The sequence below is a fragment of the Pteropus medius genome, unplaced genomic scaffold (assembly GCF_902729225.1).
Source record: "Pteropus medius unplaced genomic scaffold, Ma_sr-lr_union100, whole genome shotgun sequence".
NCBI classification, from domain to species: Eukaryota; Metazoa; Chordata; class Mammalia; order Chiroptera; family Pteropodidae; genus Pteropus; species Pteropus medius.
In genome coordinates, this window is record NW_024354499.1 from 15,335,186 (window position 1) to 15,349,854 (window position 14,669).

Consider the following 14,669-nt stretch of genomic DNA (forward strand, 5'->3'; position numbering starts at 1 on the left):
GTACACATAATTCTAAGATAACTCTAAACGTGTTTGTGGAAGAGAAAAGTACTAAGGTACTTTTGAAAGTAGGGGGACTTGTTATACCAGATATCAAGAATTTTCATGAAGCTATGGTAATTAACACAAGTGATATCAGCACAGAGCCAAACTGTTCAGTGGAATAAAATAAAGAGCCCAGAAACAGACTCACACATCTATGGAAACAATTTGTGACAGGGTGGAGGACTGCAAATCTAAAGAGAAAAGATGAACTTTATAATAAATGGTACTAAGACAACTGGTTTTTCTTATGGAAAACAAATTTGGAGTCCAACTTCACATCATATACAAAAATCACCTCAAGATGGATTAAGAAATTAAATTGAATGACAAAACTAAAAAATTGCTAGGAGCAATATAGGAGAATATCTTCATGATTTCAGGTAGGTAAGGTTTTCCTGGGATATAAAAAGTACAAACTATAAGTGAAAAGATTGATGAATCCATTGCATTAATATTAAGAACTTCTGTTCATCAACATATACCATAAGGAAAATGAAAAAATAAACCACAGACTGGGAAAAGACATTTATAACATATAAGTGACAGGCGATTAGTATCTAGAATATTTAAAGAACTAAAAATCAGTAAGATCAGAACAAGAAAAAAACTGGCAAGACTTTAACAGGCTCTTCACAGAAGAGAGAACATGAATGAGCAATAAACATATGAAAGATGCTCAACCTCATTAGTATTCAGGGAAATGCAAATTAAAACCATAATGAGATTCCATTTTGTACTCACCAAGCTGGCGAAAGTTCTAAAGTATGACAATATCAAGTGATAGTAAAGACGTAGTGCAACTGAATTGTATATTTTGCTGAGGAAAACCATTTTGGAAAACAATTTATGAAGAACGAAATGTGTAGGGGACTTGCCAGGCCAGATATCAAGAATTTCCATAGAGTTATGATAATTAAGACAGTGTGGTCCAGGGGCGGGGTCAGACAAATTGATTAATGGAACAGAATAGAGTCGAGAAACAGACTCGCACATCCACGGAAACTTAATTTACGTTATTTGGTCAAGTGAAAGATGCATATATTACATGCCTCAGCCATTCCATTCCTAAATAAATCTGTGCACAGGTGTACCTGGAAACATATACAAGAATGTTCACTGCAGAACTCTTTACAAGAGCAAAAAACAAAAACCTAAAAAGAAACCTAATGTTCATAAACAGAAAGTAATGTGCTATTTGTTAAACTGAATGGTGAGTAAAAGAATACTTATTGTTATCCATTATACCTTAACCATTTCTTTGTCTTTTCCATTGACTTGTGGACCCTGAGAAAGATACTTACCAAGAAGGGCTCCTGGTGGCTGAAAGAGCCTAGTAGCTCTTTCAAAACAGGGGCCTCTCACACAAGCCAGGCTTTAAGGAGAAGGATGCACTAAACTGCCTGCGTCCAGCACTGAACTGCCTGCTTGCACTGTTTTCTTGCCATCTGAGCCAACCCTTCTAAAGGAGTTCCTGGAATCATATTTCAACCAATAGGACTGAGACTTTCCCCATTGGAGCTACTCAACTATATCCCTATTAGCATCTTCACTGACCAATCAGCAGCTCCACTCTGACTAATCAGAACAGTGCTTTTTGGATCAAACTGTGAGGATATGGAGTCCTCCTTTGCATGAAGATGGACCAAGCAAAGACCAGGAGTGGGGACTTCTCTCTATATAAGTCAGCTTTCCTCTGGCTGAGAGACTGTGCTTTCCTTTTCCACTGTAGACCAGACTGTGTTTCCCTGGCTGGAGCTGAAACACTGAAGACAGGCAACGATTAGACTGGCTTGGAACAGGGCAGAGCAGAGGAGATCCAGGCAGGAAGAGCAGACTGGAGCAGAGCAGAGCTGCCTGGCTCCAGGGCTGCCTAGCCTGAGGGCCACCTCATAGCCATGCTATTCCACATCTGTGCTGCTTCATAATTGAGCTGTAACACTATTGAGCTGTTCTACAACTGTGCTCTATCACAATTTAGCTGTTTGCACTGAATAAAGTTTCCTTCTTCATTGACCCCAAATTGAGGATTCCTGTTGGCACTGAATTGGTGCAAATGACCACTGGTTGACAGACTCGATAATTTTTACAAATCAAGGAGAGTCCAGAAATGGAGACAAGATGTTAGAACACCACAGTGTTCTTCTTTCTTTAGGCTGTTCTTAGGTGAACTTCCCTCTGGTGGCAGTAGGGCCAGCAGCTGTGGGTTTGGAGGGCTGAACAATGGCCTCTCAAAGATATCTACGTCTTAACCTCTGGAACCTATAAACGTTACTTTACATGGCAAAAAGACTTTGCAGGTGTGATTAAGTTAAGGATTTTGACATGGGGAGATTATCCTGAAATATCCAGTTGGGCTCTAAATGTAATCACAAGTATTCTTGTAAAAAACAGGTAGAAGAAGCTATGAAGACAGAAGAGAAGGCAATGTGACTATGGGAGCAGAGTTGAGAGTGATGCAGCCACAAGCCAAGGAATGCCAACAGCCACCTGAAGTTGGAAGAAGTAAGGAATGGATTCTCCCCCTGGAGCTTCCAGAAGGCAACAGTCCTGCACACACCTTGATTTTAGCCACCTAAAACTTATTTCGGATTTCAGGTCTCCAGAACTGTAAGAGACCAAATTTCTGTTGTTTTAAGCCACTAAGTTTGTGGTTCTCTCTTACAGCAGCAATAGCTGACTACTACAGTACATAAGGACACTCAAGCTCATTCATTTCTTTGTTCCACATTTTCACCCAGAACACTCTCTCCTCTGCCTTCTCTTTTCTCCTAGCACTGGATGTCACAGTGTCTTCCAGGCAGAGAGGTGCAGCAGTAGTTTAATCCGTTCATATGTCAGTGCACCACTTCCCCTGTTGAAAGGGCTCCCCCACTACAACTTCCAACCAAATCAAGAAAAGTCATTCACACACCCCCACAACATACCTACGCAATGGAAAGAGCACTGGCCAGGCAGGCAGGACCTTGAATTCAAGTCCATTGACTGGCTATGTAGCCTCATAAACTTCTCAAAGATGGAAATGAAACTCACTCATCTTTATATCTCTGGTGCCCAAGGCAGTACTTGGCACAAAGTAAAGGGTCAATAAATGGGCAGCGAATCAATGAATGAATCAATCGACCTTGAACAAGGATGTAAGGCCTATCCACTGAAAAAGAGCATCTTTCCAAAAACTCTTACCTCTCTTCCTCTCCACTATAAGGGGAAGATTAAAATCATGAGTTTTAGAGTTGAAACGTTTTAGAGTTTGAAGCCAGGAGCGCATTGCCTCACATTAGCACCAATCACCGGAAACCTTTTCCTTCTGTCAAGCCAAAATTTTGTATTCTAGTCACCCACTGGTCCTAGTCCAACCCCTAATCACATAAAACAAATCTCCTCTTTATCCCACATCTAAACACTTTCAGAAATTGCAGACTTGGCCTACAGGTTTGGCCTAGCCAGACTAGTGACCTTGATAAATAACCAAACTTCTCTGGTCCTGTCTTCCTTATCTGTCAAACAACAGCCTGAGATCATACCGATCTCTTCCAGCTCCAAGATGCAGTGTGGAAAACATCACCCACTCTGTGTTCAATCCCTCATCGTTTTAAACTATCCATTGAGATTTTAATTTCAATACTTTATTTTTTACTTTTAGAATTGCTTCTTTAATAGGCCCATTCCTCTCCCCACTCCACCCCAGGATCTGTCTTATATTCTCAATTTTTTCCTTTATTTTTTATTCTAAGGTCTCTAATAATTATTTTATACACACACACACACACACAATCACTGTGCCACCTCCAATATATATACATATTATTTAGTTAGTTGTTTCTGGAGGGAAAATCCTGCTGCCTGTAGTGTTTGCTAACTCCTGCATATGGGGGGGTGCTACCTTACGTTTTGTAATTTTGGAATGTGAATTCATGTTCTTTGGGACTAATTTCATATGATATGTATTGAGATCTTTTAGAGAAACTGGAGTAATCTCTGCCAGATGCCCCAGGAGTTAACACTGGCCCAGGACAATTTTTATGTTAATCTCTCAGATGGAGTACTTAGACCATGCATGTAAGATATATTCATTTAAACCCAAACCCATAGGAGGTCAGGTCCATGATGGTTTCAAATTCCCTAAGGAGATTTTTCCCCCTTCTATCCTATTCAGGGTTATAGTGTGAAACAACCCTTTAGTCTCAGCTTTATGCAAACATTCAGCTCTGACTTATTACTTCCATAGGCCCAAGGCCCCTCCTTTCTCTATGTAGACATTAAAACCAATCTGGGCCAGTCTTCCAGCTGGGTATACTAAAGATGGCTACAAATTATTTGCTACCCTTCCCACTAAGAGGAGGGGACTAGTCCCTTTCCTCTCAAATCTAGGATGGTCTTAGTGACTTGCTTGGCCAATAAATGCAACAAAAGTGTCATCCTGGGACTTTTGAGACTAGGTCATAAACAGTCTTACAGTTTCTACTGATGCTTCTTGGACACTTACTCTTGCACTCAGTCTTGGAGCCCTGAGGCACCACATAAGAAATTTGACTACCCCGAGGCCTCCATGCTGGAGAAACCAGATGGAAAGCCCATACAGACAGGCCTTGGAATAAATGAAAAGAAAGAGATGCCCAGCCTGCCACTGCCATTTGCCTCATCCCAGCTGAGATCCAGACATCACATAGCAGAGATGAGTTTTGTGTCCTGTGTTCTGTCCAAATTCCTGACCCAGAGAGTTAGGGGAGAGGATAATAAAATGACTACTGCTTTAGCTAAAATTCAGGGTAGTCTGTTAGTCAGCTGCTACAGTACTGGTTTACACCTTTGCAAAATGATTCCACTTCTGTTTTGTCTCCTGGCAAATTCCCTTATACTTAAATGCCCAACTGTACATTTTAAGGAGTTTGCTGTTATATTTTACTCAAAATTTTTAGAAGTTTTAAAATTTAGTTTCACTGTGGGAGAGCTTTCAGACTATTTAGTTTTCCATATTGTCAGAAGCAGAAATTAAATCTTTCATTTTACAGATGAAAAAACTGAGGCTTAGAGAGGTTAGGTTATTTGTCACGGTCACAAATCAAGTTTCTACAAATCGAGGGTTTAAAAAGGATCTTCTAACCCTAAAGGGAATACTAAGTCATTAATCAACTTACATTTTCTAAACAACTACTATGAACTTAAAACTGCTCTAGGCACCGGGAGAACAGCTATGAATAGGATGAAATCTCAAAAGTTATGGAGATCAAACCCTAGTGGAAAGAGAGAGACTATAAATGAGAAAGTAAATGAATTAAAAGCATAGTTTCAGGGAGTAATAAGAGGATAGAGTAGTGGATGGGGTGTATTTTGGAGAAGGTGGTCAGAAAAGGCCTCTCCTGAAAAGGTGACACATGAGCAGAGACCTACATGGAAAGAAGAATACCATGGACAATCTAGGAGAGTGTGTTCCAGGTAGAGGAAACAGCAAGTCTTCTTGCTGTCACCTTCCAGGAACAAAGGATGCTGTTGCTGAATGAACAAGGGGAGAGCCAGGCCTTGCTCAGTCTTGTTGAGAGCGGTAAGGAGTCTGAACTTTATCCTTAGTGTGAGGTGAGGTCTTTGGACAGTTTTTAAATAGCAGGTGACAGATATGATCTATCTAACATTTTAAACAAATCGCTGGAGGGACAGGAGTAAAAGCAGGGAGAACATGGTCCCAGAGAGAAATAATTTTGGATTGGGAGAGAGTGGTGTCAGTGGAGGCAGGAGTCAGTTGGATAGGGGAGGATTTTGAAGGCAGAGCTGAGAGGACTCACTAGTAATACTAGATTTCACAGAACATAGGGCATGGCCTGAAGAGGGTATATAGGTCCTACTGAATCTTGAGACTTCCTCAGGATAGACAGACACATGGGGACCAGTAGTTCTCAGCCTCAAGCGCTCATGCGAAAAAGTCCTTTCATGTTTCTGTAAATCCACTGTGAATCCCTAGCACAAGCTGGCTGTTTCACCTTGCCTCTTTCGCAAGGTGGGTTGTACCCCACTATCTGCTGAGTAGCTCAATATTCTGACAGGCTTTGCCTTGACAGTCTAAATCCCAGTTGAGACAAAACTAAATTTTACACAGATCACAATTAGGCAGCCCATCTGTGAAAGGCTCTTGGTTGGACAATGGGTTGGGGAGTCCAGTTATACCATTCAGAACTCATAAAAAGTCAGAGTTGGAACCTCTCAGAACCAGAAAGGATGAACCACAGGCTAGCACAAACGGATGATTTGAGATTGAATTCTGCTTCTATAGTCAATAATGGGAAACTTAGGCAAGTCTATTTCTTTTCATTTCACAGGGGAAATGATAGTATCTGACTCACTGCTTCTCAAGCTTCACAGGGATCTTGTTAAAATACAGATTCACTAGGTGGGGCCTGGAAGTCTGCATTCCTGATTAGCTCCCAGTGATGCCGACATTGCTGGTACACAGACTACTCTTTGAGTAGCGAGGTCCTGACTCAATCGTGATCCAACATGTACTCACTGGGCACATTACTACACATGAAGAACTGTGAGGGAGACAAAGAAACAGACATGGTCCTTAAGGAGAGGTAAATACATAAACCACCATATTGCAAAGTACAAAGTGATTATGCCAGTCTGGGCACCCAGGGGACCTAAACTGTTCTTCAGTTAGGGAACTCGAGAGAGGTTTCATAAAGGAAGACAGATAGAGACAAATACACAGAGCATGATGAAAATCATAGGGCACCTTCAATGGCTTAGCCATGGAATGGCATAGGTTCTTTACAACTTCTACTTTCTCCTCAAAATTAAGACCTAGAATTCATTCATTCAACATATATGGTAGTCACTGGGGCTGTTCAGTAGAATTGCGATTCTCCACCCACTCTAATTTGGGCTTGGCCATATGATTTTCTTTGGCCAAGGTACTTAAGAGACAGTGTATGATTCTCCATTTTTCTTTCCCTACCACAGTGAATCCTGGTACCTTAGGAGACTCAGTTGGCCTGGGACTTTAATGACTACAATGAGCAGTATCTCTGCCAACCCACAGTGAACAGGCAGAATACAGCAAGAAATAAACCTTTGTCGTCTTCAGCTGCTGGGATTTAAGAGTTGTTACTGCAGCACAACTCAGTCCATCCTCACCACTACAATACATATTTAGTAATACAAGCACTATTCAAGGCTTTCCTTCTAGGATATAGAACAGCTCAAGGCATCAAAGGAGAAGTGGCAAGAACCAGGGCCTGAGTAACTAGAATCACGCCAGCTTTCTTCTCTCTCTGCCCATGTCTCATTGTTTATCTCTGCTTTGCCATACTCGTCCCCTTTGCCTACAAGCCTTCTCCATGTGCCTGCAGGTTTAGCCACCAGCAGCCCCACCTTCATATCTTTCCACCTCTGGGCTCCATAGGCAAGACTATCCTTTTCCAGCTTCAAATCAAGAATCAAGAATGTGACTCAGTTTGGGTCACATACCTCTGGGCCAATCTCTGTGCCTAGGGAAATTTGTAGCTAAGCCTGGGTCACATGCTCGCTCCTGAGTGGCAGGAGGTAGCATCGATGGGGTGTGTTATCAGAAGAGAATGGGAAACTTGAAGTCCAAAGTCCATCTGCAGACCCCAACAAAGAGGTAGAAAGGATGTGAATGCATTTTCATACAAGAGAAGGCCAAGGGAGAATTTACTGAGCTGTGACTGGTGAAAGCAAAGGAAAAAGGGAAAATGTGGTATATGCGTGATTGTCCTAAGAGAAAAGAGGCAGACTAGAGAGCCACTAGGCTGGACAGCTCCCTACGCTGGCAACAAGAAGTCACCTTTGGCCTAGAATTGCCAGGTGACCAACAAGGCCTGGTGGGGGCAGATGTCAGGAGAAAATGTTAACTCAGGTAAAGGATGTTGCTGTTTACTAATTAAGGGAAGTATGTAAAACTCTGACAGTGGTACAGATCTCTGATCAGGAGTGGGCTAAGTCTGGGAGAGCAAATACTGAACTAATATGTGTGGCCCCATGACCATCTTCCCTGCATGACTCACTCATGGGACTCCTTCTTTACTGAGCCCAACCCGGCTCCCTATTCCTCCTCAAGACAGCATCCCAGGCAGCCTCCTCTCAATCAGAAGAGATGAAACTCACTTGCCACCCCTGATCTAGCTATGCACATCATGCCTGAAGGCCTATACCAGATCACCTACGGAGATTCCTTCAGATACTCTTATTACATGACAAACATTTGGTCTTTTATCTATATTTCCTTTTTCTCTATAATCCCAGGAAAGCCCCTGGGTGCAACTAAAAAAAACCAAAGGGAAAACAATGTGCTTCTGTGTGAGAACAGATGAGATGTCAAAGTCTAGAATAGAGAATATGTATGTAACTATCCATCTTCCAATCCAGTCCTTCCAATCCAGTAAAAGAAAAAATCCTCATAGGCCAGATGCAAACCCCCTTAGCTTGGGTTTGTTCTCAGAAAAATTCTTACAGATGCCAAGATCCTGATAACCAGTGTGTGGCTTATCCTTGGCAGTGAAATTCCAGAGGTACCATATACAGTGACTGCTGCATGGCCAAGTCTTCCCTCCCCCCAGCCCCTTGAACCTCCTTGGAAAACACACATACAACCCACAAATACAATACAAAATGACAGCCTCACTAGATGGCTACAGAGGACCCAACTCCCCCTTCTCTCATTTTTCCCAGTGCTCTTCCTCCCCCCAAAAAAACACACCCTAAAAAAGATAGCTCTCTTCAGCAGGAAGGAGAGGACTGAGCCAGTAATAACCAGGTAAGACCCTTACTTATCAGCTAACCTTCAAATAAAACACAGCAGGAATAAGTGCACAGAAAGCTACTTCCCAGCAGGCAGGCAGGATTAATAAACAAAGAACAGGGCAGCAGAACAGCAGTGAAATCTAAGCTGGTATTTTTCACTTCCTTGAGGATACTTCTCCTGTTTATAAATAAACATGGTGCACTGGGGCCATCTGAGGAGGAGGAGGAGGAAAGAAAGGGGCCTACAGGAGCAATGACTCTTGAAACCATTAAAACTTCCAAGGTAATGCTGGCTAACATCCTTATCTAATAGACAAGGAGCTGGATCCCAGGGCAGGTGTAAGCTGCCCTTAGGACTCTGATGCTGGGTCAGACCAGCGCTGGGACTAGAACAGAAGTATGCTGACTTCTAGCCTAACCGCTTCCTTACACAATTAAATGGAAACATTTACTCAGCTCCCATCCTGTAATGCCAGAAAATACCTCCTCAACCAACCTGAAGCCTCCATTAACAGGATCATTTTTCTGCATTCCATGTTTTAAAAGTAGGCCCCACAGAAAGGCAAGCTTATATTTAAGAATTTACAGTCTTTTTTTTTTTCCATTTGTTTTGCAACAGTTGGGGAACATCTTGAGGACAACCCACATTCCTTCCAGTCTCCTCTACTTGTACATCGCTGACCCAGACACACAGACTTCATGCTCCAATCACAGTCCTAGCACTTAGCCATATCTTCCGCCACCAAACTAAGATTCCGTTTAAATATCAAACTGTACTTTCTAAAAACTAACATTTTTTCAAAGATGTGTAATGTAGAAATAAGGTGTTTTGTTTTGTTTTTTCCTGCACAGCTATCAGTTCTTTAGAAAATTTGTTGAAGTAGGACTCATTTTTTCCCCATGCAGATAATTGGAGTGTTGGTCTACTATCCCCATCAGTGATGGGATGCTCTGGATTCAACATTCTGGGCCCTAGCCTAAATTCTGTCCAGAGGCAATAAAGCAACACCTGCTCCCTGGAGTGAAAGCTTTAAAACAGAGCATTCTCCCAAGAAGGCACAGGGAAGCCTCTGTGTGTCCCCCGGTACACAGGAGTATACTCTCCCCAATTGAAATTCATTCCTTCCTAGGTCTTAAACTGTTTGTAAAGAAAACAAAATATTTTAAAGGAGGCATGCAGGCCAGTCCTAAATGAGCCCCCATGTTCCATGCAGATATCAACCAGGTTCCAGCAAGGCTAACCTTGCTTCTGCACTAAGCATCTCTTCCTTAATTCTTCCGAGGCTGAGCTAAGGGAGTTGGAAGACAGCTGACAAGAAAACGGCACCTCAAACTGGTCTTCATCCAAGGCCTTTTCCCAGTGGGCACAACTCTGTCTTGATACTCAATGACTTCCATTTCCTGGGAATTACGCTTGCCAGCTTCCTTGCTTATCTCAGGACCTCTGGTCTCCTTCAACACAACCAACCTTTACTGAGCACACTTAGGTGCCAGATACTTCAAAAAAGTCATCTTGGGAGGGGGTAAGGGGTTGGAGAGGGAAATAAGCCACTGTCACAGCCAGAGGCAACACAGGCATCCACAAGCACTGACTGGCTGTCCCTAGATACCATCAGCTTGTCTTGAGGCCTCTGGTTAGAAGGAAGACACTCCCATCCCTCCTCAGAACACAATGACAGGTCTTCCTTAAATGTTTTTTGATGTGACTTAGGCTTATAAAACCATGAAAAGACTGTTTACAGGAAATGGGACTCTGGACAAAAATCATAGGACGCCATACCAGAGGTCTTGGGGGCTTGAAAGAGATCAGGTTAGGACCATTGTCAGGATCAGGCAGAAGTGAAAAAGGTATTGGACCCAAAATCCAGAGACCGTTTTCTTTACCAGCTCGCCTCACGTCCTTCAGCAGGACACATTCCCTCTGCAGTTTTACAGATAAGACGGAATGACTGGAACAATGGTTTTTATTAGCAATAAAATTCATATAGTTTGCAAATTATATTTTATCAAGAGGCCCAATACACAAAACAAAAGGGGAGCTGCTTGTGCTGAATCAGAGCTGGGAAGACCAGAGCTGGCTGGCTTTCAGGGAAGCCAGTTTGAAAACCACAGGAGTAGATTAAGTCTGAGAGCCCCTTCCAGAGCTCTTACAACTCTTAGGTACCTGGGAGGACAGAAGAAAGAATCATCATTGATTTAATGCTCTTCATGGTGCTTGGCAATTTATATATCACGCCATTGAATTCTTTGCCACAGCAACATGAAGTGAACTAGCCTGTGAACTGAGATCTCTTGTGAACTGCAATTTATTTGCAAGAGGCAGAACTTGGATTTGAACCAAGGGTTTTCTGACTCCAAACATGGTATTCCTACTCCTTGCTAAGAGGTATATGGAAATTTGGGCTGAGTCAATAATTCTCTTCAATTGTAAATATAAACATATGTACATATGTGCATAGGGAACAATTATCTTAAAGAATATATCTCTTAAAATTATCATTAGCTATGTCTGTGTGGTAATAATGCAGATGATTTTCAGTCTATTTATCTATATTTTCTAATTTTCCTATAATGAACAGATATGATTTACATGAAATAGGTACTACTTACTACACTGGTTTTAATAATTCCCAACTGACACTTCCATGTTGGGTTTCTATGGCAAACTAGGGATTGGGGGGACAGGTGGTATCTCTGATCTTTTGAAGTTGACAGTGGGAATAGCAACTCACAAACTCTCCCTTGAGAGAGTCCTGGGCTGACCTGAGGGGCAGTTCTCAGGGTCATTTAAGTTCTTTGAAGCTTCACTCCTGGGAAGTGTGGTTGTTTTAGAAAGTAAAAGCAAGTCCCTGAGACCCCTCCCAAATATATGCCTCTCCTACCCACCACCCTCAATTGCCTTATATAGTGTGTGGGGGGGCAGTGAATAAAATTAAAAATGGTCACATGAACCCAAGACCAAAATCCCTCACTCCCCAGCCCCAACCCAGCAGTATCTATAGAGAGTGAGCCCTCCAGCCAGGCAGACTTAAACTCTGGCCCCACACCTGAGAATCTCCACTGCCCTCCCCCCCCCAACACACACACACACACACACACACACACACACACACACACACACACAGCCAGTGGCCAATATGAAGATCACAGTACTACTTCAGGAGAGAAAATACCACCCTGAAGGCAAGTCAGGCTTTGGTCAGGGATGAGGTGGGGCAAGGCGTGCCAGTTTCTTCCCTGTATTACTCATGCCAGCTCTGCCGGTAGAAACCTAAATATTTAACATGCCACCTCGAGGTACACCACACACCCCCAGCAGTCGGCAACAGCTGTGCAGAGGCCTGTATAGAATGAAAGATTTGGGGGCTGAGAGGCACATGCACTCTGACTTGAGCAGGAAAGCCCAGAATGGTAGCCAGGAGACAATGCTGAGAACCACTTCAGAAGGCTGCCACTGACTGCTGCTTTGAAAATCAGTAAAGAATTGTAGGAGATGGGAGATGTTTCAAAACGTAGGGAGTGATGGTGCACGATCAACTGGAGTCGGGAGCCCCTCTGAGACAAAGAAAAAGCCTGAGGTGAACCTCCCGTCCCCAATCCCCAGACCAATTTCAGCCCCGACTCCCCTAAGCAGGTGTCAAAACCTGTCCTGACTCAAGCAAGAATGGTTAGGAAAAGAGAACTGGAACAGCAATGTCTATCTCCAAAGGGGAATAAATCCACGAGGGAAGGAGCTCTGGGGCTTGACAGAGAAAATGCCCCCCACGCCCAACCCCAATGACTTCACACAGGCCTCACCCTAAATGACTCTGTGCTCTTCTGCAAGGCCTGCGAGGTGTCATCCCACCATCCAGGTGGCAGACTGTCAATTGGAAATTTCTGGTGAATTCCTGGAGATGCCTGCTCCTAACTCTCGCTCAAACCCCTGCCGAAGGAATCAATCAGATCTAGGGGACCTGCCTTTGCCGCTGTCCATTTTAGAAACCTAAAAAGGAGCATGTTTTCAACCCCATTGGGAGCTCCACCTCCATTTCTCCACCCTTCTCCGCGCTGATCCCTCCAAGCAGTGCCCTAGGGTCGTATGGGTTCTGTCATTCGCCTCACGAAAGCGTGGCGGCCGGTGGGGCGCGGCGACAGGCGACCCTAGCCAGCATTTCTCCCAAAGGAGATGCGTGTCATCGCGGCGCGCCCATTCGGGGCCTCTGCAAATTCCACCAACCGGGGAAACAAAGCGGCAGGGGCGCGGCGAGACGAGCCCCTAGGGGAGGCCGGGTGCGCCCCAGTCCTGGCGGCCCCGCCCGCCGGTCCCCCGAGCCCGGGCCCGGCCCCGCAGGGCAGTAGCCGCGTCCTGTGCCGCCGGCTCGCCGGCGACCTCAGCGGCTACTGTACCTACTAAAATTAGCGGCCGCCGGGTATTAATAGCCTTAGCGCAGGGGGGCGGGCGCAGCCCCGGAACCGGGGGCGAAGAAAAAGGAGAAGGAAGGGACGCGGAGGAAAAGGCCACTTACACCACCAGCCTGGAGATGATCCATGACACCATGGTGGGCGGGCAGCGCGGCCCGTGCGGCGGGGCGGCTGCGGGCGACTGGGCGGCTGCAGCGCTCCGGGCACGTCAGTTCGCGCACGGCCGCCGCCGCCAGACTGAGCGCGCTCGCTGCGCTGCCCGGCGCTCGCGCGTCGGCGCAGCCGCGGCACGTTGCGGCGGCGGCGGCGCCCCAGCCCCCGGGGCTCGGTGGGCCCGCGGCGATTGGGCGGCGAGCGGGTCGGGCACCAGCGGGACCCGCCCCGCCCCGCTCGCCCCCGCCCGCCGCTGAATTCAGGCTGTTCCTCCGCGCGCCCTGGGGCGCCAGCAGCTCAAGTGGAACCCCGAGGTGGGCCAGTTGGCAGGGCAGAGACCTGGGTGTTGCCCCCTCTTCAGTGTTATGGTGGGCAAACTGAGGCCTGCACCTACCTTGGGAATCTGTCTACCTATTCTGGTTGGTATTCAGTCATCCATCATTCAGATACAGCACGAGCCTCGTAAGGGGCTTACTTTTATCCAGAGCTAATCCCTCCAATCTGTCCCGCACACGGCATTAAGTGCAAAGAAACAAATCTGGGCATGTGTTTCCCCTCATGAAAATTATAGAGTCTCTACCTGATCTGGTCCCTGTCTACAAGCTCATGCCACCACCATCCCCTAAATATTCTTCCAGCTCTTCACTTTTGGACTTCCACTTGTGCTGTTCCGTCTTCCCTGTTCATACTATACTCCATGCTGCACCTTTTTCAAGGCTCAAATAAAAGGTTACTAAGAAAGGCCTTTTCATTCTGGGCTGCTCCAGCACTTTGATGTGGAATTGGCCCAAGGGTACAATCTGGCCAGGAGCCGTCATTGCATAGCACTAGTGTCCTGCTGAGCCATTTTGGAGCCTGAGACAAAAGGGAAACTGTGCATCCAACACACATTTTTTTAATGTATTTTTAAAAATATATAAAAATTGCATTTATCTTGAGTGCTGCATTTTATGGCACTCCCTTAAATTTTGTCCCTGAAGCAAGTGCCTCACTCTCCTCACCCTAGACTTGGCCCTTATTATATAAGTCCTTGTATATTATTTCTTTATGCTTAGAAAAACCTTTGTCCTCTGCTCCTTGACTCTGCTGTTGCCTTTCTCACCACCCTCTATGGTGCTCTCTCCGAGCACTATTCTCCTTTGCTGATGCTCATGTCATGTATAATTCAGCGTCTGATGCGAGAGGCACAGGAGAAAGCTAGCTTGAAGTGTTCTTTAAAGGAACCCTGCCCAAGACAGTTTCAAAACAAAGGTAAGGAGACCTCAGACCTTGGCAGAAAGGGGCGGAAATGTACCAGTAGAGAGTGAGTGAGTGAG

At 44.9% G+C, this 14,669-nt stretch overlaps 1 protein-coding gene across 1 annotated transcript in view; it reads right to left on the reverse strand.

The window, feature by feature from the left end:
• The window catches only part of REEP1 (receptor accessory protein 1), a 109,791-nt gene extending 96,355 nt beyond the window's left edge, over positions 1–13,436 (reverse strand). The window contains exon 1 of the mRNA XM_039852371.1: positions 13,305–13,436. Coding sequence (XP_039708305.1) covers positions 13,305–13,336 — 32 coding nt within the window. The 5' untranslated portion in view covers positions 13,337–13,436. The remainder of the gene's footprint in view (positions 1–13,304) is intronic.
• Between the last annotated feature and the right edge of the window lie 1,233 nt (positions 13,437–14,669).